Source organism: Lethenteron reissneri, chromosome 6 (genome assembly GCF_015708825.2).
Source record: "Lethenteron reissneri isolate LAM-NWPU_2019-01 chromosome 6, ASM1570882v1, whole genome shotgun sequence".
In the NCBI taxonomy this organism is placed as follows: domain Eukaryota; kingdom Metazoa; phylum Chordata; class Hyperoartia; order Petromyzontiformes; family Petromyzontidae; genus Lethenteron; species Lethenteron reissneri.
In genome coordinates, this window is record NC_083784.1 from 1,209,764 (window position 1) to 1,237,763 (window position 28,000).

Here is a 28,000-nt window from a genome sequence, read left to right on the forward strand (position 1 = left end):
ACGCGATGACGTCACGGCGCGTTACGCGATGACGTCTCGGCGCGTTACGCGATGACGTCACGCGATGACGTAAAACTCACCGGTGTCTCCGTGGGCCGAGTGTTCGCAGTCCGAGGCGAGTCGCGGGTGTAAGTGCGACACGGTTTTGTTTTGCTCAGTTCAAAACATCGACACACACACACACATCTACACACACTGACGTGCATGATGTATTAACGCGTTAAATGTATTAAACTACCGCGAGCTGAAGCGATGCCGCGTGGTTTGGCTGCGCGCTCGTCCACAGTGCGGTCTGTACAGTGACGTTAACGACCCGCACTGTACCCACGCCGCCTGCTCTCGGGTCTCCAGGCTGGCCGCGCAGCGTGGGGCCCCACCGCCTCTGTCGGCGTGGAAGAGTAGGCCAAACACCCTGTGGAGGGGCCAACTCGAGAGCTCGCTCCTGGCAAGAAGCGCGATTCGTAGCTGAACTTGCAAGAACTTTGAGGGCTGCAGCGTCCTCTGTGGTTTACTGAACGCAGTGTTACATCTCGCCTGCAGTGTTGTTTGAATGTCCATTGCACCGCTAAGATTATTGGGGTCCGAGACAACGTCCTCCGAAGAGATGGAGCGGTGAAATCAGCTCGTTTCTTCATCGCATGATCGTGAGAGATAGCGATGCTTTGATGCGGATTAACCCTGGCCGACGACGACGATGATGATGGTTGAGAATTCTTGGGTTATATGCATACGACTGTGATTGTACCCGTACCGCCAGGCTGGAGAAACACGCGTTCCCATCGCAGCGTGGCCCACCAACCCCTCACTCAGCCGCGCGTCCACCAGGTGGCGTAGTCGCCACGCGTGTCTGGGGAGCGGTGGCGCAGTGGTTAGCGCGCTGCGATATGAACCCGTCAACCCGAGTTCGATTACCGCTCAACGACGATCAATATCACTCGTGACGGATTGTTTGAACAGGTTCCCGGTGGGCCCTCCCCTAGGTCGACTCGGCCTCAGATGAGTACACGGTGCTGATGTCTACACATGCTGACGTGCACTGTGTACAATTACTATGCCGGCCTTCATAGATGCTCAATAGCAGCACTTGCCCCAACAGTATGTTAATGCCATGCGGTGGTGGTGGGGTCTTTGTGTGACAGTCACATCCACACTCATTTGCAGGACCGTGTGTCTATTTTCTCTGTACTCAAGCATACACTTGAAACCATTCTTTTATTTGACGAGGCAAGGCCCACTGAGCTGTATAAATGATCACCCGAGGATGTGGCTTATCACGTGGAAATGTATTGCAGTCAAATGCTGTCATAAAGCATGCTTCTAAATGTGGAGGGAAAAACTGTAGGACCTCGAGAAAAATCCACGCGTCCACGGGGAGAGAGAGACACACACACAAACTACAAATATGCAGGCAGCTGCTGCAATGCCGAGGTTTGTTTCGGCGCAGATGTGACGAGTGGATCGTTGTCATCGTCACCACCAAAACCAGGAGCACTCGCTCGAGGATGGGGAATGATATCCTCTAGACATAATCAGCATCGTTATCATTGTATCACCACGAGTGTGTGTGTGTGGTCCATGCATTTTGTTTTGGGTTAGATTCTTGCCGTTAAAATGTCCAGTTAATTTTTATTGATCGTGGTGTGGTTGATCCATATTATAGTTTTTTTGGGTTAGATCGCGTACATTTTAAAAACCTATATTATGGATGATATTGGTCATGAATTTTGGACAGTCCCACACAGTGTAAAACATTGTAGTTTACAAAACACTTCTGTGATTGATGACAAATAAAATAAAGCAAGCATTGTCGATTATCACATGCAATTATATGTCATGGTTATTATTTAAACATTCCCACATCAGTAATGTTATTTATGTCATCCAGGAAACAATAATAATAATGCGCTTTTCCAAGTAAATCCTCAGAATCTCAATATCTTTTTGGCAGAGGTTCGTGAATTGATATATGTGGCCAATTGAATTAATCGGTGATTATCTTAGGAGAGGAAACCCAGCTTCCGAGAGAAAGCACGTGCATTCCAGGGGCTAACATTCCGAGCTCTAGCACAGATCAATTCACAATGTATTTTCTCTTCTGCTATCTCCTGCCCACCTTGACAACACAGCGCACATGGGAGTTTTGCAAATCTCTGCGTGATCCACCTACCCTCATCTCCCAAGCACAGGATCAGAGGCATGTGCTGTACCCATGTGAGACCCATGTGTTCATAACACTTAGTTTCTCGATTGGTTTTCGATTGGTTTGTGTGCTTTGCAGGCTGCTGTGTGAGTTAATAGAAGGGCCAGACACGGTACACATCCACCATGCTTTTCAATTATCCTGTAAATTACATCTCGAGCATCTGTGCATTGGTCAAAGCGTGAGGGTATGAATTGTGCCTGGCTCACGCCACCAGACGTCGTCCCCTATGCTGTACACATCCACGTCCACGCTATTGATACGGAACCTGACACCACGGGCAGACATGAGGCCAGACGCGCACAGCAGGCATACATTGCCAATATAAGACGTAGTCTGTCATCTACTCAAGTTTTTTATATGTCAAATATAATCAATCAAACAAAGGTTATCTTAAAATAGGTGTGTTTTCTATTTGTTGGCGTCCCATCAATCTTCTGATAGGGTATTAGTACAAAGTTTAGAATGTGTTCGGTGTAAATATAGCTGGTTCATTTTGCAGTAACAGCACTTCTTAATCTCTGATTCACATGAACCCTTTCCGAGACGCACTGCAAGTTGCAGGGTGGGGTGTCCCATTCATCACTGAATCTCTAGAAACGTGCAAGCGGTTCATCGTTCATTGTATTTAGAGAGGCGTAACGACATTGTGCTCGCCGCAGCGAACTGTAGCGACACGACCACACTCTACGGTAGCTAGCGCCAAACTGTGCCACACGCCCTCCTGCATGGCCTTTTCTTCTGGTTCCGTTCCAATTACTTACACGATGACGTACATATATGTCATCGGCATGGGAAAAGGTTGATAAACAACTCACAATCATATTGGTTACATTTCATAATAATAATAATAATAGATAGGTTTTACTCGGTAACATAATACGAGTAGGATATATCTATAAGTAAATCATGTTAGTGAATGCTAGAAGACCAAAATATATTTTTAAGTCAATACATTATTTTTCAAATCAGAATATTAATTCAATGCTTGCAACAATACATTTGCATGGTTTTGTCTTTACCGTTAGAAAATCCCCTGCAAAGATTAAACATGTTGTGTCCTCTAACTAAATACTAATGGCTCACAACCAACTTCAGACATTGTCGATTATCATATATGATCACATGTCAAGGTTATGATTATTCATTGTGCATTGTTAATGTAATGTTGAATATATTTGTTTTAACACGTTTGGGATCTCGCCCAAACGCATTGTGAAGGAATTAGAATCGCCGTCGTCGACAACATCCAGCTACACGGTGGCAGAGTTTTAAGAGGCCACCGCACCGAGCTCATATAACATGCGGCCAAAGCTGCTCTACGATCGCCATGCTTGAACACGTCCTCCTGGAACACGGCAGTCCGGACAAAAGCTCGGCAGCCGTCGGATTCAACGATATTTCCTTTCGGTTTAACTGCGCGGCTTCTCCACGCCGCGTCACGTGTCTCTGCGCGCGCCGCGTGGCTCCGCCGAGAGCCCGCCTGACCGAAGGTGGATATAAATAATCGCGCGCATGTGACGGGCTGCAGGTCCGCGATGTAAGCGCCCCGCGCTGTCGCCGAACACGAGGGCCCCATGGCAGAGTCTGGCGTGCGGACATTCCGTGTCCCGGCGCGTCACGGCTACTCCGTCAAGTTCTCTCCGTTCTTTCCCGCTCAGCTGGCGTGCGCCGCATCGCAGTACTTCGGCATCGCCGGTAAATGCCGGAGGCTACGCGGCACGCCGTTTTTTTTGTTCTTTCCCCCTGCCAGCGAGACAAAATAGCGTTTTTGTCGCTTGCATTCGGTCCCTCTCCGCCATTGTGATTGTTATTATTCACGCGCCACGAGAGATCGCGTGAACTCCGTGACCCCTTTGGCAGGGTCGCACAGCATAGGGGTGCCTCCTGAAATAGTAACAGGTGCCAAATATACATCGGACGGCAGCACACGGGGTGTGTGTGATCGTGTGATGTAAATCATCTACTGCAGCTTCAGGAAATATAAAGTCTGCGCTGTGCGAGAGAGTGAAGTGATAGCTTCACCCTTGCACAATGACATTTTTATATAGTTTATACAGGCGGTATTTTATAGGTATATTTCAACACTTATTTTCATTGCTTTCAACTGAGGTTGGCAGCGTCGATAGCTCGTTAGCACTGTTGGTCTATAACATGGGGTCATGATACATCTCAAAGATCATGGAATATATATGAAACTTAAGTTCAATGTTGCATTCCTATTGGGGACTTTACCCTATATAAAACTGGCCAAATTTTTTAAAGGGTTGCCCAAAAGCTGGACACACAATCCAGCACAAAAATGACTATTTCAGCGATGCAGTGTTTTCCCCTGACAGCAACTTACATTAAATGTCGTCCAGATACTTACAGGGACACACGCATGTTGTGAAGCCTTACACAATCCATACACGTCCGTGATTTTATTGTTGTCTAATTGTTTGGCATGTGGGAGGAAACTGAAGGACCTTCAGAAAAACAACTTAATCGTTAGGGGTGTGGGGGATAACACTCAACAGGGCAGACAGGTTCATGAACACATTGTGTTTTATTGCCAAAGTTAGGCAAGCGTCCGTTTATCCGGACGGTGCGTTTGGTTGTGCGACCAGGTTTGTTGGGAGTTATTGTTCGCAGGTGACACATTTGGGCGTGCGCCGAACTTTCCGGAGCGAAAAGACGTAAGGGCTAAACTTAACCTCAACAGATGTTATCGCCAACATTCAATGGGTGTGACTTACCGGCAACTGGTAATCCTTTTGGAATGATTTACATTAGCACTGCTTGTTCTCGAAAACTGATGTCCCATTCCTGCATGGGGTGATTGAGAGGCATATTGTATTTATAATGTGGCTGCATTGCCTGCCTCGTGGACAATATCCAAGGCCAAACCTACCTGGGAAATTGCCCATCTCATATTATTAAAGATGCAAGGTCTTCTTACAAAGAACTTGTTGTTACCCCATTAGAGCTATTCATAGAAGAGGTCACTGTCATAGGCGCCTGTCGGGGAACACAAACAAATGAAGAGACATCATACTGGACGCGCGTCCCTTTACGGTGTGATGGCTCGTGGATGAAACGGGCGACGGAATGGTGGCCAAAGTGAGTAAGGAATCCAAGAAGACCACTACTGCGGAGATGGAGCGACGAGATCAGTTGGCATGCGGGAGTGAGATGGGTGGCACCAGCACTGGACCGTAAGGGACAGGTTGACGGCATGGGGAGGTCTTCATCTAGCGGTGGATAGACCATGGCTGATGGCGAGATGTTATCTCCCTCGCCGAGGATGCAGGTGGCCCTGGGTTCGATCCCAACCCTGGACGAACTTTTATCAATAATATTGAGTAGGTTTTTGACGATGTGCTTTATACCGCGTGTTGTTCAGTACGATGTCCGACGTTTCGCTCCGCCTGCTGGGACCTTCAACAGGTGCGTGTTGAAGCTTCCAACACCGGACTGGGTTTAAGCTCCCAGAATGTGGAACGAATCGTCGGACATCAACATGCAGTGAAATACAAACGCATCAGAGAGCTGTACTTTTATCAAACTCAATGCAGCGTCCCCTTTGGATTATAATCAGACGTCACATCTCGTTAGAATTTCCACCAGAGCCTGAATGACAACCACTTAAAAAAATGGCTGTGCAAATGCAGAAACCCCATGTGAACTCTTGTGCCTGAGCTCATGCGTGTGTGGTGTGTGGTTTGCACGCAGGGTCTGGGAGCCTCTTGATTCTGCACCAGACCCCAGAGGGAATTACCGAACTGCGGAGGTATGCCCACATGTGTCTGTACACACACCGCTCGCACACATGCACCACATGTTGATCAAGAATCCTTCCACTTATAAGGCCCTTCACAGTCTTGGGTCTTAATATTTATGGGAAAGGGTTAATGTCATCTGGCCCTTCTGTATGGGATAGAGTGTTTCTCCCTCGCACGACGGAATTTCTCCAGGTGCTCTGGTTTCCTCCAGGTGCTCTGGTTTCCTCCTACACATATAAATCCTCATTGGGTGGCTGAAAACACGTGAATAAAAATGCACCTCTGTGGGTTGTGGATTGTGTAGAGTTGTTCTTGAGAAACAGATTGTTTTGCGTGAGTGACGCAGCTCTGTGAACGCACAAAGTTATTATGAAGCCAGGGGGTAATGCCTGAGCGGACCTTTCCAGAGGGCGGGTGTCAAACATATAACAGCTGCGTGATCTATCACGCGGAAGCAAGCGATAGTTTGAGTAGAGTCCAAATGGCATTCATGTAACAACTAAATACAACTGCATCTTTTGATGCTGTAGAAAAAAATGGGGCATGCACATCACGGGGACAAAATGAAACTTAATATAATGTTTATATAATTCTAGATTTGAAGCTTTCGTGACTGCAAGGATTCATACTCTTAGGTTTTTTCGGAAAAGTCATGTAGGTAAAAAAAACAGAAATAATAATAAATATTATTTTATTTCTATTATTTTTTATTTTTTACCTACGTGACTTTACCGACAAAACCTAAGAGTATGTTTATATAATGTTTTTAAGTGAGGTGCGATTGCAATAATGCTGTGTACGGCTCGTAAGGTGACAAAGGTTGCAACGAAAAGGTTTCGGTGATCTAGTCTTGCGCATTGGGATCCTCGGATTGAATGCGAATTATAGATGTGAATTATTATTAGTAATGATAACGCACTGTAAGTCATGCTCTGACCGATGTGTCTTTGTTTAAATGTCCTGTTTAATTATCACAGCAGTGAGCGCTCAGTTCCCAAATATTTTATGAAAATAAATGGCCATTTTTATTAATATCATTGACCATCACAACCTCTTAAGCTCTTGATGTTCCGCTATATATGCACGTGAGAATCTCAACTTTGGTTATGCTTTGGATAGATTAGTCTCCACTGGCCATGGCAATGTGGAATTTCCCACATGGGCTCAGGACTGCCAAATTGAGATGAGCATGATCCACCAATTAGGAACATGGATTAGAGAACACACGTTGGGTCAAGGCATAATTCAAACTGTCAATAAAATTGAGTGGGCTTGGGCAGGATGTGTCCGCTGGCAGGGATGTACACCGATGGTCAATATTAACAATGGGAGTAGTTGCCAGGGAGAGGAAGACGTCTTAGAGGACCTCCACGGAGGAGTCCCAGTGATTGAAATCAGCTCCTGTGCAGTTGTTGGGTGGAGTATCACATCGCAGGATCGTGAGAGATGATGGTGGCTTGGGTAGGCCTTCATCTCGCTGTGGGTTTATCGTGGCCGAAGATGTTCACCATCAGCCACACCTCCGATGAGCACGGTTGGCTACGTACGGTGCGAAAGAAGTTCATACGCACATCCAGCAGTCTTCTGACTTTGCTATCATGCGTCGATTTGAGCGTGTTGTACGTTGAGCTTCTTTCGCACCATAGGTGCTCATCGGAGGTGCAGGGGGAAGGGAAACTAACTCAACACAAAAATCAGTTCTAAAGAAATGAGCTTTCAATCGATATTTAAAAGTACGTAGCTCCAGTAGTCTCCTGAAATCGGACGGAAGAGCGTTCCAGACGGCCGCAGTTTTCAATCTACGCGGAACGCGCGTACGACGGCGGCGGTGGCGCGTGCCGCTCTCGCAGGTTCGAGTGGAACGACAGCCTCTTCGACGTGGCGTGGAGCGAGGACAATGAGCACGTGCTGGTGACGGGCTCCGGCGACGGCTCCCTGCAGCTGTGGGACACGTCGCAGCCTGAGGGGCCCCTGCGAGTCTACCAGGGCCACAGCAAAGAGGTGCGGCTGGGGGATACGTGCAGGCGTGCTCGTGTGTTGTGTTGTTGCTGCTGTGAGAAAATGTGCTTACGTGGAATGTGCTTATATTTGTCGTGGGTTCAACTGAGGCGCAAACTTGATCTTGGAGGCAACACATTTATTAACTATCACCACAGGGTAACGATTAACATTACGGGATAACGACTTAGGGTGGTGACCGCCACGGCTAACTACACGCACCCTCGATGGGATAACTCTTCAGTCGGACCAGGACAGCTAAGACGCTGCCTGGTCTACGTGCGCGGAGATCGGAGACCGAGGAGCGAGGAGCGAAGACAGCGGATTTCTTCCCAGAGATGAGCAGCTTCGATCGGGCACGGAACTCGGCTTTTATAGGCTCCTTCTCGAAGCCTCTGGCCCCTACATCACGTGTTTCTCTCACTCCCCTCCTGAGCCCCCCTTGCCACCTCGTCCTGTCACGTGCCCTCTCAGGTTCACTCAGAGTACCATGGCATCGCAATAAAAAAAAGATGGTTATCTATCGGCTTAACTCAGCTAATCCCCTGCCCAACCGCCCGCGACGCCACAGGCCTGCCGCTTGCCCCCCCCCCCCGACCCCTTGGCTCCTCCCCCCCTAGTACCCTATATAAACACGTGTCTCTAAATTGCCCTCTTCATATGCTACAGTAATTCTTGCTGGAGCAGTTACACCTGATGACGGATGCTTGTGTTGCTTCCGAAACGTCGTGATTTAATTTAGTTTTATTTTTTATTTAGTTTTCACCTATGTGACTTTACCGAAAAAAACAAAAAGAGTATGGACCATGTCCTCGCCCGACCTCTCTCCCACCGTCACCAGGGCTATGCCCCCTAGAAAGACTTTCCATGGCATACTCGCTCTGGCGTTAGAGAGAGACTTTACACACGCAGTTGCACTCTTCTCTCGGTACTGGCGCTACACGACCGTGACTCCATATACATCGCCACATATTCACTACTACGCCTGCTATTTTTTTTTTTGTTTTACCAGGTAAAGCCCGCTGGGCTATATCGCTCTTTTTCAGGAGCCACCTGGCCACAATTGATAGCTCAATGTTGAAATGTATAGCAGCCAAATGCTCTAAATGCACGTTCATTAATGTGGAGGGAAAAACCGGAGGACCCGGATAAAAAATCTACACGACCACGGGAAAAGAGGCACGCAAACTCCAAATATACAGCAGGCGTCAGGGTGGGGATCACACCCACAACCTCCTGTAGACCAGGCGAGGTAGTCAACATCCAGCTTCTGTGCTCTATTAGCCTGTGAGCCGCGAGAGTTCAAAGTGAATGGGCGAGGGAAGTCTGAGTTAATATCTCAGCGACTGTCAAACACTACTCGGCTCGGAGTTAAACGATATAAGGAGTTCAGACTTAGTTCGGCATGAGATGGCCAAACAAAAGTTACCGTTCTGGCAAAGATCCAGGATAGTACGCGGAAAGTGCTGAAAGGGACTTCTTCTCCTGTCGCTGGCAGGTCTTAAAAAAATGTGTTGAAGGAAGTTTTACGACTGTGCTTGAAGGCACAGCTTTGTCAGCATGCGCTATCCCCACTACTGCTGCGTGGGTGGGTGGGAGACAGACACCTATCTTAGGAATGTTCATTCATCGTCACGTCACTGCGTCGCGCGCTTTCAGATGCGCTTCTGCAGCCGTGCGGAACGCTCTTCCGATATTCGGAAGCCACTGGCGCTATGCTTTTTAAAATCTAGATTAAAAAAACTCATTTTGTTAGAACTGCTTTTTGTGTTTTAGTTTGTTCTACCCCTGCACCTCCTATTATCACGGTTGGCTACGTACGGTGTGAAAGAAGTTCAATGTACACACATGCGTTCTCCATAACACTGCATGGGTGGGAGATACCTGTATTGGGAATGTTAATTCATCACGAGGGCATCGTTGTTGCCGTGACCCACAGTGGCAGAGCTGGGATGAGACATTCATTCTGTGCGATGGGTTTATCGGCCTCCGTTACAGATAAGCGAGATTGAAAAACGTAAAAATGCATTAGCGGACGGGTCAAATCCTGACGCACTATTAGCCGTTGGTGTAAGGGCCGCAGCGGAAAATGCCTTTTTCTGAAGTCAAAACAGATTGTGGTATTTATGCATTTATTTCCCCTATCAACCCATTAAAAACAACACGACGGATCTATAAGCTCCATTAGGGACCCAATTGTGTTGGCGTGAGCATTCACGTTTTATTTTTTAATGTTATTGGATGGCGCACCATTTAAGTTAATTGGATTACAAAGAGGTCAATAATATGGTTGATTTAAATTGCTTGAGTTCTGACCTCTGTTTGATGCACTGTTTTGTTTTGGGGTGATTATTGTTTTGTGGTCGCTTTCCATGAATACTTTAAACATTTTTCATTTCCCTTCATTCTTTGATCTGCCGATAATATGAAATTTTAATTATGTATCGACTCGGGACATAATCTAAAATACAACGCAAGCAACCGTTCAATACGCGCTCACCTTGCATTGCAGCGCGTTTCCGTTTGTGTGAATTTGCGACCGCTCGTTGATGATTACGACGATGATGATGATGATGGGCGCAGGTCTACAGCGTGGACTGGAGCCAGACCCGAGGGGAGAACCTCGTGGTGTCGGGATCATGGGACCATACGGCCAGAGTGGTGCGTGAGCACGTCTCGTTGACAATTAGTGTTGTTCCGTTTCGGTTTATAGCGTTGTCGATAATCGCATGGAAGACAAAGAGACACGATCGATTTTTCCTTTTACCAAACTTCGCCAACCAGCGCTCACCATTTTGTACAATTTTACAATTGTTGTAAAGCGCCTTGGTGTATGGCGCTTTATAAATCTACTAGCTTTACTACCCGGCTTCGCCCGAGACTTGGATTCTTGTCTTGGATTAGTACACGGCCTACGCGGAGGATAGGGGTGGGGGATGCGTGACGTCAGCAGGCACACTGCATGACGCTGCCGCATGCGGTGACGTCACAGATGTGACGTCACCGCATGCGGCAGCGTCATGCAGTGTCACAGATGTGACGTCACCGCTCACTTGCCGTGCAAAATATATCCATTATTGCACCCCCCCCCCCCCCCCCCCCCCAAAATACAAAAGTCTATTTTTATACTTTTTGCATGGTGTACAGTCTGGAAGCTACCCACATGCCAAATTTCAAGTTTGTTGCATGTCGGGAAGTATGCTAAACATTTCGAACAGTCACACATTTTCACAAATTTCCCTTTCACATATATATTAAATCTATATAAGAGAAGATGAGAAGATATGATGCACGGTTTAACAAGCTCCGTTGACCAATAGACCGTGACGAGGCCTTTATCCGCCAGTGGGCAAGGCCTGTCAAATTTTCGAACCATGTATTTTGTATGTAATCGGTTGTCGTGTAACGAATCGCGTTTGAACATTCTCGCGTACCGATCGGTTCGCGAAACTGCGAGAGATGGGCGAGACGGCCCGGCGAGGCCTTCACGCAGCGCTGGATCGATCGTGGCGGCGACGACGGCGACGACGGTATTATTTCGTGACGCGTGGCTCCGCTGAACGTGGCGTTGTTTACCGCCGCAGTGGGACCCCGCGGTCCCGTCGTCTCTGGCCGAGTATCGCGGGCACGAGGGCGTCGTGTACAGCACCGTGTGGTCTCCGCACATCCCATCTTGCTTCGCCTCCGCGTCCGGTAGGCATTGTTCGTCTCGCGGAGGAAGGCGCCGCGATGAGTTAACGCAAGGCCGCAAGGAGACATCCGCTACATTTGTACTCGTTGATGAGGTGTGGAAGTGTTAAATGTCTGTTTACTCAATCAGTCTTTCTTTTACGTACCAATGTCGTCCTCAATAAAGTAGTGCATCGGTGCACATTACAGCAGGATGGGAACGGTACAACAGGAGGAACAGCAACAGGAATGAAACAACAGTATTTGGCTGCTTTAAATAAGCCACTTCGTTGAGCTATCATTTGTTGCCGGGTCGCTTCTGAAAAATATCTCAATAGCTCAGTTGGCCTTACCTGGTTCAATAAAAAAACTTTTCATATTTATCAGAGGCAAGCCTTTCCATAAGGCAACAGCTGTTGACATCCCAGAACCTGCTACTTTTTTTATCTATCCCGGGATCCCTCGATGCTCTTTTTCCAAGCGCAATCTGCTTGCTGCAATCGCTGTGCTGCTCCGGCCGACCAGCCGGCCAGCCAGCAGGGGAGAGGGCGGGTGGCTTCCTTCCTGCGCGGACATTACTCACTGTCAGTTTAACACGTAGGCTGTCGCCTGATGAGGCTGGTTGTGATTACCGGCGAAACGTCACGGTGCTGGAATTGTAAATGTTGTGGGTTTACTCCCCAACACACCGCTGTGCTGAACTAGAAACTCATTGGCACGTTTTGTTTACGTGACAAACCTGACTGATTGGTTGTGTCCGTTGCCGGCGGGTTTAACGACACATTTATATTCACGCGATCTAACCCAAACAAACCTCTAATGGGTTGCTCGTTGTGCTGAATGTTCTCTCGCGCTGTGCGCGTGCACGCCGCTTGCCAGGCGACCAGACGTTGCGAGTGTGGGACGTGAAGAGCCCGCACGCGGCGCGCATCGTCATCCCCGCCCACCAGGAGGAGGTCCTCAGCTGCGATTGGTGCAAGTACGACCAGGTGACCGCACGCGGTCGCGCAGCGCTACAGCCACGAGCTAAACGGAGGTGGCGCCGTTGAGAGCTTGGACTGGAATCCCGCGCATCCACCTGTGTTTAATCTGGGTTGTTAAGTAGAGAGAGTTGATGGTTACCGATGACCGCACAACTGAATAACTCCTTTAAAAAGTTTTTTTTTTTTAAACAACGGTTTAATTCGCGGTCGCCTGAGACACGTGTGGCGCCTGCTTCTTGGGCGAGGCGATTCGAGAGTTTAGGGATCGCGGCGTTTTTGACCTACACAAATATATATTTAAATAATAAGGCGCCCGTACAAAATGTAAATTGCTTTAAAGTAGCGAATTAATTGATTAATTTATGCCGTGTTTGATACAGGCATGCATTGTCAGTGGATCTGAGTACGTGTGCAAAATGTGGAATTGATTAGACAACAGGAAGTAGACTAAATGTTGATTACAAGATTTGACCACGGCACAGGAGTCAAGTTAAGTAAAACCGTTGAAAATAAAAACCTCACACCAGAGGTCACTTGCAGGGCTTTCAGAGGTAGCTCTGTGTTGTCCGCTTCCATGGACCGTTCTCTTAACATGAAGGATTACATTGTTCTGCGAGAAATCCAAATGGATGCTCCTTCTCATAACACGACGCCAATATCCTAATCTGCATCTTAAATTTGAATGAAAAAAACCGGGTAATCACTCCAGCCAGACTGCTCTTGTGATGTCACTTCGATGCATCTTGTCAAACAAACTGGGGTAACGCTGCAGGTGTCTCTGCATCGGGAACCGTTGGGTTTTTGTTTTACTTGCATCTTTAATGAAAATAAAAAAATTTTCCCGTGAACGTTTCTAGAATCTGCTGGTCTCTGCCGCCGTGGATTGTGGCATCCGCGGCTGGGACCTGCGAAACATCCGGCAGCCGGTGTTTAGCCTGCTCGGACACTCGTACGCGATACGGAGAGTCAGGGTAAGGGTTTCAGATTCTAGGTTTTTATGGCGTTTGTTTAAATGGCTCGTTTGTATGTGTGTTTACATTTTTTCACACCGTACATAGCCAAACGCGCTTATCGGAGGTGTCGGGGAAGGACAGCAAACTAAACACAACAATCAGTGAAAAGAAATAAGCTTTCAATCTATGTGATTTAAAAGTGCACAGCACCAGTGGCTTCCTCATATCGAAAGGAAGAGCGGTCCAGACGGCCGCAGAAGTGCATCTTAGAGCACACGATGCAATGACCGTCTTTTTTCGACGGTTAGACAAAATCCGCTGCGAGGATGACCAGAGTCTGCAGGATGGTTTATGCTCCCTGACGAGATGGGCAAGGTATTGTGGTTCTTTTGTGGTCAGCGCTTTGTGTGTAATGAGTGTGACCTTTTCAACTCGGTTGCCTTCCATCGCAACTCATGTCAACTGCTCCAGAGTGCAGTCGAGCCAAGGAGATCCTCCACTGACAGCGTTTTCCCTGTTTGGCACACAAGGTACACGCTGCACCGGCCTGCAAATCGTTATGACCTGCCAGTAGGGGGTGATGCAGTACACACACAACGTTGTCGCATTTCCGACTGCATAGCCGCATGCGAGTGAATTAAACCCGGATGTAGTGAATTTTGGGTGGATATGGGTTAGCCGCATGTATGCAAAATCTCCAAAAAAATTACTCGAATAAAGCAAGGGAACCCTATAATTGATTGGCTATATTCACTGTTGCGTAAAAAAAAAAAATCCTGAAATGAATCGCAAACCTGAACTAATCCAAGTCAATCACCAATGGGATACATGTTTTCAACTCTCACAGCCACGGGTGGGTTAGGCCACGTGGTCGTGGTTTTGTTCCACAATTATTTCCATGAGCCCCTCCCCCACCCAACAAGATTATCACATTTACAAAGATATTTTCTATCCGTGCCGACATCGAATCGTGACCGATGAACCACCTCACTGGTGGCTAAAGACTCCATGACAAAGTTCAACATCAACGCATGACGGCGTCTCACTCTAACTTGCTTTGAGTTTAGTCAGGGCGTGAACTCCACTCAAAATCCGAGTTCATTACCTAGTGAAGCTCAACTGGGTTTTAGCAAACGGTTTGTCGTCCACTGAGTCGACCCCCCTAGCGAGGATTTGGGGCCTCCGGTTATGAGCGGAGCTTTCTGCCCCAGCTCCACGCTGGCTCATTAACGATCATCAGTCGCCACCGTAAAAGTGAAGCCACCAGCTCGTTTAACGCAACGTGTTTCTATTTTGCAGTGTTCTCCATTTCAGCCTACCGTCTTGGCTTCCTGCTCTTACGACTTCTCAGTGAGGTGAGCAGAAGCCTTGTCTCTCTCTCTCTCTCTGGCCACATCTGTAATTGTGCGGTGAGGTGGTTGAACCCCCAGATGATTGCGTCAGGATTAGCAGAGTGGTGCATCGCCGTGACGATGCCTTCTTCATTTTTGTGAATCGGATATTGCGTTGTTCCATATTCCGTGCTCTGTTCTTATCTCTCTAATGACAGCAGTGGGGAGTAGATATTTAGAGGGGGTGGAGGTGGTTACATTGTTAACCTTTTAATACAGGTTTTTTGACTCTTAATGTTTAAATAATATTTTCATACAAACATATGAAACAATTCGACTATAGCCTAATTCATAAGAAGCTATTATTATAAGAATACAATTTAAACTTCAAGTCATGTTTAAGTCAATCAGAATTAAATAAAATAACGAGATGGGTGGTGTCGTCACAACCATCACCACTCGGCTGGTTAAACGTCCGCTTATTTTGATCAAATTAACAAAATTAATAACATAAAAGATGTATTTTTACACATCCCATCCTTCCCACAACTGTGGGAAGGAGAAGATACGGCCCCATTTGTATTTTGTTACTAACGCTGTATTCTCCACTTCAAAAACATCGTGGATAAGATCACATTTTGAACGTGTAAGATCTTTGAATGCAACATTGTTGAAAATTTACCAAAAATATAAACACAGGTGTGCAGCATTGAATATTTACTCAATTAACACACGCGTTGGGCTTAATGTTTTTACTCGTAAAATGGAAAATAGCAACCTCAGATTACGGACGTGTTTAACGTTTAAAATGGGTGTTTTGTAAGCGATACGGCCCCTCTTTTATTTCGCGTCCGTTGTTGCGTGCGTGGGCTTCGGCGCAGATTGTTTTTCCGTCGCACTTCCACGCGACACGGGCGGCCGCGCTCTTCATTTGCGGAGGCTCTTTACCTCCGCGTGACATTTGGAACGATGAATGCACTGCCGGTATCGCCGCCACGGCGAGTGCCTTTTTATCTGCGGCGCTGACAAATGCGCCCGCCCGGATCTTATTTCAGATGCGGGGAGGAGAGAGCTCGCCTTTGCGCTCGGTTTTTATCTTTTTTTGTCACAATGGATGCGTGGGACTCTCCGTTCTGGCTATGGGGGCTCTCTCGCACTCAAGCGCCCTCCGCGCTCATCATTTTGTCTTGGCCACATCGACCATCAGACGGGGGTCTCGCTTCGCGCGCGTCTGTGCGTGCGGCACGGAGCGCAATGTCGCCATGGTAACGCCACTCGCGCGCGAGCAGCAGCAGCGGCGGCGAGTCCCGAGTGCTCGTTCGTGGCTTTTATTGTTGAGCTTCCGTTTTGAAGCGAATTGTTACATTCGCGATCGTCGGTGGCAGAAGCGGCGGCGGGTGCAGTGGTTCGCGAGCGGCGCTTTGAAGCTGCAGACCCGAGTTCGATTCCCGGTCACGGCGGTGACGAGTGATATCTGAACCGGTCCCGGGTGCGTCCCCTTCTCTAACCGACACTGACTGATCAGCATGAAGTGCGGTCAAACAGCCTCCTTGATTGACATGGCGTTGTTATTACTACACAGTACATGTAGAGGATTGTGACTGTGTGACCGAAACTCTGATGGTCTGAAATGTGGCATCACTATAAGCTTAGCCTATCCTTAGAACTTGCGAGAACAAGTTAAAATGTAGGCCATTCAACGCAATGGCCTGGTCGTTGATTGGTTTTACTCGTAGGGCGGGGACAGCCAAAACTTCCATTTTGCTTTACAATCTCCTGATAAACACCTAGAAGTCTACGGTTATGTTCATCAGTTGAACAAGTGATTTGCCTCCAATTAGCATGGTTGGCTACGTACGGTGTCAAAGAAGTTAAAAATACATGTAGCCAATATAAATCTAAGACTACTGGTATATACACTCTCAACTATAGAACATATCTGGGCTTCTTTCGTGGTGTGATTGCAGAGAAAGCTAAAACCCTCCACAGGGACTGTCTGGAGATCCCTCGGGTGGAGGTCCTCCAGCCAGCCTTGGCGTGAGTTGAACATTGCAGCCCTGCACCTTTACCCGTGGAATATAGCTGCATATTCTACACGTAAAGTGCAGCTCGAATGTTTTATTCCATCTATGGGAATTCATATTCAGCCGCGCCCAACTATTTTTATAGCAGTGCTATTAATATCAATATTCAGTGTTGTGTTTATTTTCTCTTCGCCACCTTGGCACCTTGAGAATGATTTCGTCCGAGGTCTCGTAACGATAAAAAATCCTCGATTAAACAATTAGGCAAACAGCCTTTCAACAACAGCAACTCGTGTCTCAACTGTCACCAGCACGTGTGACTAAACTCCACTCCCTGTTGACATCAAGTGCAACCTTTTCACAGGACTATAAAAATACATATACAAAATTATAGAAAAAAAACGTCAGTTCATACATGTAATGCTCAATGCACACTTAGTTGGTATTTTATATTTTCATATCAACAAGAGTGGCTATTCATGATATTTTTGAGCTTTCATCTTTGCTCCCCCCCCCCCCGCCCACTTCGTAAAACATGCATCTCTACGCTCCAAGTCTTTTCTCACAGGTTCCGTTCTGAATGTCTCTTGTACTTTTCACATCTGCAGCCTTTTGCCGGGAGCTATTTTAATTTCACGGCCTACAAATATAATAATAATAAAAGCCCTTTGCTACGCGATACAAAGCCGTGAACAAATCCCGAGCGCGCTATCGTTGCATCCCAAAGCGGCAGCGGTGGCGGCGTTGCCCCGAGCCCTCTCTTTGCACCGCCGGCCACCGCCGCGCAGAACCATGGCGCCGGGAGCGCCGTTTGTGCCGTTTTGTGCCGTTTGCCGATCCGATGCCGGCACCTCGCGTCATTTTTCTCTCTCGCTCACGGACAACGGGGGAAGTTGCTTATCTCTCGGAGCAGGAAGCCGCCGCCCCTTCTGTGTCGCGAGACGCTTTTTTGAGCGGCTGGTGCGGCCGCATAAAAGGATAATAAACGAGCGTTGTCGCCTTCGCTGTGAATGGGCTCCATTTGTCACCGCCACCGATTTTTTTTTGCAGTCGCAGCGTTCGGCGAGGGAGAGAGCGCTGTCGGCGCACACTGCACCACACCGGCGCGTTTAGCATTCCGTACGATTCGATGGACCAGACCGCTGACGGAGCGGCCGCTTGTCGGCCCATACTAAACTAAACTATTCAACTAAACCATTTTTATTTCACCAGGAAAGGCCCACTGAGCTATAAAGCTCTTTTTCAGAAGCGACCTGGCTATCACCAATGATTGCACAACGAAGTGGCTGATTTGTGGAAATTTACAGCAGCCCAAATACTCTAAATGCGTGATGTCGATTCTCAATGTGGGGAGGAAAACCGGAGGACCCGGAGAAAAATTCACGCGACCACAGGGAGAACACATGAACTTCAAATACTTCATCATCATCCTAAGGGTTAAAAAGATAAACGTTTCACGCGAGACAAAGTTCGCAGATTTATGCTCCCACCGAGTCAGAATCATGACAGCGATGAATTCTGGCAAGCGAGCGACTTCCACTTAACACAGTGTGCAATAAAACCCATTTAGCCATACCCAGGCCTTATGTATTATATCCCTGTTCTCACAAGACCAGAGCGCAGATATGCACGCACCATGAATCGTAAATATCATCAGCCATTGTCTATCCACATCTGGACGAAGGCCTCCCCACGCCGTCACCGTCCCAAATGCTCCAGCGGTGCGAGCAACTATCTCGCTCGGCACAACGACCGATCGATCTCATTGCTCTACCTCTGTGGCGATATGTTAACTTCCTCGCCTGGTATGCAGGAGGTCGGGAGTTCGATCCAGACCCTGACGCCTCTAAGTTTGGAGTTTGGCTACGAAACATTTCCACGTGATAAGCCACTTTGTTGAGCTATCATTTGTGGCCAGGTTGCTTCTGAAAACGAGCTATATAGCTCATTGGGCCTTACCTGGTAAAATACAAACTAGTTTAGTTTTTTGACAGTTTTAAGTGACAGCATCAAGTTTTTTCTTCTTCAAAAGCCGTAGAATATTCTTCTCGTTTGTAGTACTTGCACAAAATTGTGATTTTTAGCTCACAACTCAGGATTCGGTGTGCAACCTTCGAAACACATTAAATCATTTATGCCCACAGCTGGACTCGATAACCTCAGAAAAAAGGCCTTGAAATTGTATGATATCCCTCTCAAACAATACACACAGATCTTTTTTCTCCTTTATGTTAGCCGCTTAACCCACACTTTTTCCCAGCCCTCTTTAGTTTATTAAAATGAAGAACTGCCTTAACATGAAATGCGTACAGTCGAGCAGCAGTATGTTTTGTTATAGTGTGCCATGCGTCGGAAATGTGTATAAATACTTCTTTTTAAATCCCTGATGTTAGTTCAACAAAAATGCATTTATGTAATTGACATTTTTAAATAACAAGGAAGAAAGATCACACGCACGCATGGATTGGATTCTCTTAACCCTTCTCCATCGTGCAACGGTCCTCGGATGTATTCGGTTGCCACTGTAGACGATACGTCCCAGCTTTCATCACGAGGTGATGTCGCGTGGCGCCGCACCACGTGTGACGTCGCGGGGTGAGGTCATTTGTGATGACGTCATCGAGAGGGGGGGGGCGAGCACATGTCGCGTGACATCATCATCTTGGCTGACAAGGATAATCCCTATAGTTCTGCTTTTCACTGCCAAGTTTTCGATAACTTTTTATTTTATAAGGCCTCAATGCCGACATCATTTTACTCAAATTTGATTTTGGAGCGTGGACCAAGCTTAAATCTACAAACTAATATAAATACCAAAAACATGCTGACTTAATGAACACTGCTGGTGTGGTCACTTGATCTGGCTTCGTCTCCTTTCGCAGGTTTTGGGATTTCCAGGCGCCCGTTCCCCTGCTCCAAACGGTGGAACACCACACGGAGTTTGTTTGTGGCCTCGACTTCAGCATTCACACACCTGGGCAGGTAACGTCGCGCATCAGGTGCTCAGCCATAAACGATTAGAGGCCGTGGGAGCATGCTCTGCCAAACCCAGATGGCATGTTACATAGCCTGGGATGCCAATTAGAATTAGAATATTTAGACTGGAGGAATCCGATAACCTATGCAGCTCTTCCTCACAGATGTCTAGTATGGGCGGGTCAGCGATGTTTTGTGATTATCCATTCGTGGTTTTTCTATTTGGGCCCTGTCATGTGAATATGGAAGTTCCACTTTTGGCTTATGGCATCTCGTGGAGGTGATTTCCACCCAATTGCCCACTCGAGCATCGGGCAATTATTTAATCAGTGTTTGCCCATGAGCCAATTTTTTTGAGGTTCTGCGTTTTAACAAATTTTGATGAGTTTTCAGGCCTTTGTTAATCCACTGCGAGATGAAGGCCTCCCAACATGTCGTGTGTCATGGGAGTTGCCTGACCATTCTTCACTGGAATGGTCACTATGAGTTGACAAAGCGGAAGCCCACGACGGGTCCAGATATCACGCGCCAATGCTGTTTACTGTGGTCGGGTATTGAATTTAGGTACATTGGGTTCATGGCGCAGAGCGATAACCACTACACCACGCCGTAACTAAATTCTTAATATAAAAAATGCACTTATGATAAAATCCATCTTTGAGGCTTGACATTTATAGACAATTCTAATATAATTATACAGTCCCATTTTCCTAATGCACTCTGTCATTCTTTGGTGTGTATAAAATGTTATACTTTCCAGCCTTCTTTCAATCTACGACTAGATGAAGGCCTTTCCACACCTTGTGGTCATTCACGGTGTTTGACCATACTTCACCACGCTGGTCATTGTACCGTGGGGGGCGGTGATGTCAGCTGATTATTGCAATCAAACGCAGGCCACGTGGTTCGTCGTTCATAACAGTGTGCTAACCGCGGCACCACCGCTCCACCGTGTATCTACGTACAAGCATGGACATTTGTCAATCCACTGCTGGATTAGCCCCCCCTTCCCACGCCGTGCAGGTTGTGGGGGTTGTTTGACCGTACTTCACCACGCTGGTCGGTGTGGGTCGATGAAGGTGGGGGCCACAGAGGGGGTGGCACCATAGTAGCACTACAGCTTTGTATTCTGCTCTATAGATGCTATTTCTCTGTATCAACATCTTTTCACCTCGATAGTCCCTTGAGATCGAACATCTCCTTTGTAAGCGTGTCCAGGGTATCAGTTAATAAATAATTATTTGTATTTGTAAGGCACATTTCATCCGTAGATCCCAATGCGCCCCGTGCATGTTAAGCAGGAATGAGACAGAACATGCAGGGTAAATGGCCAGAACTAGCCAAGGGAAAAGGCCAATCGAAAGAGTTTGGTTTTCAAGGCCGACTTAAACATATCTAATGGTTCTGATTGGCTTATTAGCAAAGAATTCCAAAGCTTGGCAGCTGCACTCCAAAAAGCCCAATCACCCCAGGGAAATGAGGTTTGACCTTTGCTCGATCAGCAATCATTCACGGGTTTTTGTTGTTGTTTGGTATCACCATTATAGTTAAAGGAAAGAGCCGATGACGTATTCATTCATTTTAAACATCTTTATTTTGGAACAATGCTCGTGCTGATGCGTCAAGAGGGATAGGATATGTGGCGGAGTGTTGTTTCTTTTCTTGTGGCGTCGCTGCGCCCGGCTGACTGGCACCTGCGCCAGGTGCGCGGCAACGGGAGGACAAAAAGGGAATAAGTGAACGTCACCGCAGGAACAACATCGCGGTGATGTTGAAACAAGGATGAATCACAGCATCCGGGCAAATTGTCGCATTTGAAAAGGCCCTCTCCATTGTGCTCCGTACTCTGTTTCTATATCGTAGTAATTGTTTTGCATTCAGCGGAAGAGGTTTATAGCAGTGCGATCGTGACCATGCGAGCGACACTGATTGTGGAGCGCATTGTAAACGACTGTAGCCTGCGCTGCTTTCTACGGAGGAGGAATAGCAAAACTACACAGACTCACTCGTGATGCCCGCTCCTCGTGCCCAGCACACCTTGACGTTGTCATTTAGCTCCTAAATATATTGCCATACGAAATAATAGAATGGTTTCTAATCTGCATATAGACTCAAAAAAATGTTTTACTTGTTAAGCTGTGATCAGCTAAGCAATTTTTATTTTGCCAGGTAAGGCCGACTCGGCTATAAAGCAATTTTTATTTCAGAAGCAACCTGGCCACATACTGATAGCTCAACGAAGTGGCTTATCATCGGGAAATTTATAGCAGCCAAATACTCTAAACACGTGATGTTGATTCTAAATGTGGAGGGAAAAAATCGGACGACCCGGAGAAAAATCCACCGTGACCACGGGGGAGAGAGACACGCTTTGTCTTCCTGCATACCAGGCGAGGTAGTTAACAGCTCGAATCGGCGAATTTAGCGGTGAGACCGTGATAGTTTCCGCCGCCCTTGGTTAGTCGTTTCCGGTGGGTTGTGTCCACGCGGCGCTTACGAGCGGCCACGCAAGGCGGCTGGCGCTGGCCGGTCGCAGGCGAGGGGCACGTGTTGAAATATTTGCCAAGCGGCCGGGGAGCGCCGCCTCGCCGAACGGAACCGCCAGCCAGCGTTGGCGCGTCACCGCCCTTCCCGTTTGACGCGGCTGGTAATTTAATTGGAAAACCGAGGCGATGAGCCGTGGCGCTAAGAAAGACGCCTTTGAGGATTTTTGACAGGCGGTGACACATTGGAGTGATCCGTGCTGCGAAAGGAGGGGCTGGGGTGGGTTGGTGGAGGGGGTGGGCGGTGCTGTTCAAACACCGCTCGCGCGCTGCCTCGCTAGGCCAACACCGCCGGTCGCGTTTGTTGTGACGTTACTATGGGTTGTCTTTTCTCTCTGCACCGGCAACAAGGTTTGAGCAGTGATAACACGCACGGCGATTCATCGATCTGCTCTCAGAGTGCAGGTGCTGTGCTGTGTGTGTCGTGGTCTAGGATATGAATTTGGCACGGTACTTTTTGAGTGGGGGGGGCGGGCGGGGGGACACCGTTGATGGAAAGGTCATGTGGTCAGGTGGGGGCGGTGCCCGCCAAAACATTTCCTTTCATTTTTTTTATGAAAAATATTTTTTTTTATTAATAACCATAACTGGTGAATCTAAATCGTTTTCAAGTGTTGTGACATTTCGAATAAATTTGAAGTGATTTAAGGTCCCCCTCGCAAAAGAGGTTTTCAACCTCAAGGGGTTTTTTTTTTTAGCTGGTTGAATATAAGTGAAACAATCTAAATATGGGGCGACCGGTTCGCATGGTGGGGGACAGCCCAGTGTCGCTTCTGCCCTCCCTCCCACCCACTGCACACCTCTGGGATTGCCCCGCCTAGTGCATTGAAAATACCGAGGTGTTTTTGTAATGCAAAGTTGTATTTGAAATTTCCAGTTGTATTTTCACCACTTGACCTATGCTACTTTGGACAGCAAATAAAGGAAGCGCCCAATCTCGTGTATTTCTGCAGCCACTTCTACGATTTCACGGACTTCATTCAAATTCACGATTTCTCTGAGCTCTCTGTTGCGCCCCAACTCGCAGCCTTGGGGGTGGTGCCCGGCCCGATGATTCCCCACTGACAATGCCCCCCCCTCCCTGTCTCCCTGTCTCCCTCTCTCCCTGTCTCCTTCCCTCTCGGGCGGTTGCAGGTTGCGGACTGCGCCTGGGATGAGACGGTGCGTGTGTACGTTCCTGGGTGTCTGAATACTGCTCCAAGCTGACCTATGGAACCAATGATCTATGACCGTCCTCCCTCCAACTCCCTCTCCCCCCGCCCCATCTACATCGCAGTTGGCATTGCCGCTAAAATTGCTGTCACATTGACTGCCATCAGTATTAGACTTGTTTCGCTCTTTTTATTCCGGGTGCTTCAAAAAAATGTTAACATTCATATGGCACTATCGTTTTTAATGACAAATGAACGGATAATACTGCACTGTGACGTGATAGCAAATGTCTGTTAATAGCTTCAAAAAAGTCTCCACTTGTTCACCATCATTGTCAACGCGTGCCTGCAATTCCTCCAGGTGGTCTCCATAGCGCGGAGGCACATTGGTGTTGTTGTTTCAAATTCCCAGAAGTGTTCACATTTTTTTTAAGCACCCTGTATATATATAATCAAAGGAAAGATTATTGTGAGTTCACTCAGCCGTCGTTGTGAATGCCGTCACCGAGTACTGCAATGGGATCTCGTCCCGCGTGGGTTAGCGACGAAATGGAACGCGGTGGCATTGCAGGACTCTGGTGACCGCGTGGGGGGGGGGGAGGCCTTCATCCAACAGTGGAAAGAACACGTCTGATGATGATGGTGATGATGAAACATCAAGAGGAGTTGACCACGTGTGTGTGTGTGCGCGCGCGGTGGTGACGTCACCGCGCGTGGTGCCACCCGCGTCCCGCAGCGTCGAACCCGGGTTCGTGCGACGCGTTGGCATCACGCCTCTCCACCCACCCTCCACCCGGGCTGTGGATCACAGTCGGTGCTGGTCGAAATTAAACATAATCCACTGCTGGATGAAGACATGTTGGCGCAGTGGTAACACTCGTGCCTCGGAGAGATTAGCACGGTTGGCTACGTACGGTGTGAAAGAAGTTCAACGAGCATACATAGAAGGGTTCAGGGTTCGTCCCATAGCTAAAAAAAATGACCCAATGGAACTGGTGTTGGGAAAAGATTCCAGTGCTGGAAATTTCTACCTGAAAATTTACTCATTTGGGATCACACAGCAGCGCCATCGCCCCCTGCAAAAAAAAAAAAAATTGGCAGAGACGGCATGGGCCACCACGGTGGCGAGATGTTCTCCGCCTCGCCTGGTGTTGCAGGAGTTTTCTTCGTGTTCTCCCCGTGGCGGCATGGATTTGTCTCTTCTTACGAGGATTTGGCTGCTGTGAATTTCCCCATGATAAGCCACTTCGTTGAGATATCAGTTTGTGGCCACGTTGCTTATGAAAAAAGCGACGTATCTATGTGGACATTACCCGGTATAAAATAAAAATAAATAGGTTAATAGGTCGGGCTTTCCTGGCTAAGCACGCATAGTAATACATAATACCTCACCATGCCATATGGGGGTGGTTTGACCATACTTCACCATACTGGTCAGTGCAGGTTGGGAAAGTGGGGGCCCAGGACCAATTCAGATATCGCTCGCTACCGATGGTGTCTGTAGCTGGGAATCCAACTCAGTCGTTGGGTTCAAAGCATATTGTGCTAATTGCTGTTGCATCGATTCATCCCGTGGAAGTATTTCACAAATATGAATGTGGCCGAGAATCAGACTCTTGATTGCTGGATATGTTCAACTGATGAATGTTAATGAGACGCAGATAATACAACATCATTGTGATATGATGGCGTGTGTAAAAAACATTTTTGAAAATTAAGTATTGGAAATAGAGATTAATTGTTTTTGCCGAATTTTGTTTTGCATATGGTGACATTTAATGTCAGTAAAATTATTTATGTGATCGACACACAAATAAGATGCTTTAAATGTACCTTGTGATGCACTTTAAATAAGTATAACTGTACCCTTTTAAAATACCACCTTATCAAACTGCTGCAGTAAGAGAGCCTCTGTATACCTACCGTGTCTGTCGTCAGGTTTGGAGGGCCGTATTTCACCATTCCTGATTGGTGTGCTTTGAAGGGAGCCCTGGACCAGTTCAGATAACGAGACAAAGCTCGCCACTGATGTTTATCGTGGCTGGAAATTGAACTGACTTCAATTGCCAGCGCTCTGACCACTGTGCCACCACTCCACCCAAGTATATACATATATATGCACCTTTTAATATATGTACATGGTATAGTCAGACTTTTTTTCAATCGACTGCTAGATGGGGCCTTCCCACTACATCCTCACACTGGTTGGTGTAGTTTGGTGGAGGCATAGAGCATCGATACGGGAGCATAGAAGTATGTTACAATTAAATTTGCTTCACTGCCCACTGCTGTCCATAAGGCAGTCCTACAACCTCTTTAACACCTGTTGTTGTGCATGGCGGTCGCTTATCCAACAACTACCCATGCTTCACTCTGCTTCGCTTTCCAAGGTCGGATAAGATCAGGTGCAAGATATACGTGCAGTACATCAACACGTCTCTTGGAATGTACAGCAGCAGAAATCAGCCGAGATGTCAATGTGTGCCTTTCCCATTTGCTGTGTCAAAAAATCCATCCGTGAAATGTCCCGTAAAATCATCAGCTGGGCCCAGACCATGGCTACCATAGTTCAGCAGCCTAAATAATTCCAGGGCATTGGAGGCTGGCTGGCTGGCTTTCGACTTAGACCATGAGGCCGACACTGGTGAGAAAATCTCCCAGTTATTAGGTGTAGCCCCTCCGAGCGCATGCTCGCGCCAGCGCTGGCAGTAGGGCCTCTGTTCTAGGGAGCTCCAGAGAGCCTCTCTAGAGGGTATTGAGCCGACTGTCCATGCTGGCCACATCTTGGACATGTGGGAGTATCCCAACCTGATTTGACCACATTTTGTATCCACTAACTCGTGTACCCATTCATGCGTCTGGGAGGACGTAGGTGGAGGTTTTTTTAATAAACTTGCACCACTTTCATCTGGCGCACTCCAGGAGATACAATCGGACATGTCATATTTGGCCAGTGTGGAAGGGAAGGTCAAATTACCCTTTGTGCCAGCAGTGGCATGAGCCAGTGCCGGATTAAGCTGGTGCGGGGCCTGTAGCATATGTTATAAAGGGGCCCTAAAAACACACATTCAAATTTTTTTTTTGTTTCGTAGTAAAATAATTTTATTTTTTTATTTGCTATACAGCCAGATAATGCGCCAAATCACTAACCTTAAACACCCAGTAGTTCATAAAAGTTGAAGGCAATATAATACTATAGTAATAGAACAAGTGCAGAATCTCAATTGATAGCTTGAAAGCATTTCGCGCGAGGTCCTTGAAAGTGCGGGGCCCGTAGCTACTACACATGTAGCTACTTGTGCTGCTGGGATAATCCGGCAGTGGCATGAGAGCAGGTAGGCAATCGCAGATCCGCAATACTAAATGCGGCTTAAGTCTTGGCATTCGGTGCGTTAGATGTACTGGACATCTCATGGTGTTCGTGGGTGTGTGACGAGGTTCATTCTCTGAACAGCAAACGCTGCGCTTCCTGCCCGATAATTAAAATTGGCAGTTTTGGTTGAGGCGCGGCCACGCGTTCCCATCGCGACGGGGTACGAGTGGCGTTCGGATCTCCCGGAGGGGAGGAGAGCTTTCAATTGTGTGCCGTCTCATCCAGATTCCGCAATAATGGGATGCATGATTCGTGGTGGCTTCTCGAATTTTCCGTGATGACATTTCCAGAATGCTCCCTCCCCTCCTCCTCCCCCCACCTCAAATAGGAATTGCAGATTCTTTCATTAATTTTGGTGGCACGTAACAGTCAAATCGATGGCAGCTGAATATTTATCAAATTGGTTTAGACAGCACAACTCGTCTTATATTATATATGTAAATGTTATATTTAAAATTCTTGAGGACACGCAGTGTGCTTGCGAATGCCCCGGCATGCCAAGAGATGGACAATGATTTGGACATGAATAACAAAGCAAAGTATTGAACTGTTGTTTCCTCTACCACAAGATAGTCCTACAACTTTACAGCCCTCTGTCCATCCGCTGGTGGATAAATGTCTCCCCGTGCCGTGTGGGTCTTAGGAGTTGTTGGACCATACGTCACCGTGTCTGTCGGTGTCTATGAGTGACAGGAGAGGGCCCAGAATTGAGCCAACTCCCTGCACGCCACCGCTTTTGTTACGTATGTCGGGAACCCAGCACCGGTTCAGATGTCACTCGCCACTGGTCAAAGGAATTGAACTCGTGTCGCCGGGATCATTGCACGGCACTGTCCACTAAACCACTACGCCACGGTCGTTTGTTTTGGCCACTGCACAGCTGCCGAAGCAACTCCCCTCGTCTATGGGAACCTCATTTGCCAGTAAAAATATGATAATTGGTTTTATACCCTTCTATCTGGCAACAAAACTGACACCTTTTTACAAGGAGTCATGTTTGCATAGACCACAATACCTGCAGTCATAATGCAAAGA

General features: G+C 47.5%; 1 protein-coding gene across 3 annotated transcripts; it reads left to right on the forward strand.

The window, feature by feature from the left end:
• Window positions 1-59: 59 nt before the first annotated feature.
• PEX7 (peroxisomal biogenesis factor 7) lies at window positions 60-28,000 on the forward strand. Of its 3 annotated transcripts, none has more exons than XM_061569756.1 (11): window positions 60-128; window positions 3,732-3,898; window positions 5,915-5,972; window positions 7,815-7,965; window positions 10,546-10,623; window positions 11,547-11,655; window positions 12,511-12,620; window positions 13,472-13,585; window positions 14,867-14,922; window positions 19,805-19,904; window positions 23,576-28,000. In XM_061569756.1, exons 2-11 carry the CDS (start codon window positions 3,778-3,780, stop codon window positions 23,645-23,647), a joined length of 969 nt encoding a protein of 322 aa, XP_061425740.1. In that variant the 5' UTR covers window positions 60-128; window positions 3,732-3,777; the 3' UTR covers window positions 23,648-28,000. The 3 variants fall into 3 exon arrangements, with proteins under 3 accessions (XP_061425740.1, XP_061425749.1, XP_061425757.1); XM_061569765.1 differs by having other exon boundaries at window positions 80-115; XM_061569773.1 differs by lacking the exon at window positions 60-128 and adding an exon at window positions 2,176-2,194.

What these genes read in the sequence shown, in the direction of transcription:
- PEX7 (XM_061569756.1), top strand. Translation starts at nt 3,778, where the DNA reads ATGGCAGAGTCTGGCGTGCGGACATTCCGTGTCCCGGCGCGTCACGGC. An exon ending in ATTGGTGCAAGTACGACCAG is followed by an intron (nt 12,621 to 13,471) that starts GTGACCGCACGC and finishes GAACGTTTCTAG; the next exon opens with AATCTGCTGGTCTCTGCCGC. An exon ending in TCTTACGACTTCTCAGTGAG is followed by an intron (nt 14,923 to 19,804) that starts GTGAGCAGAAGC and finishes CTCCTTTCGCAG; the next exon opens with GTTTTGGGATTTCCAGGCGC.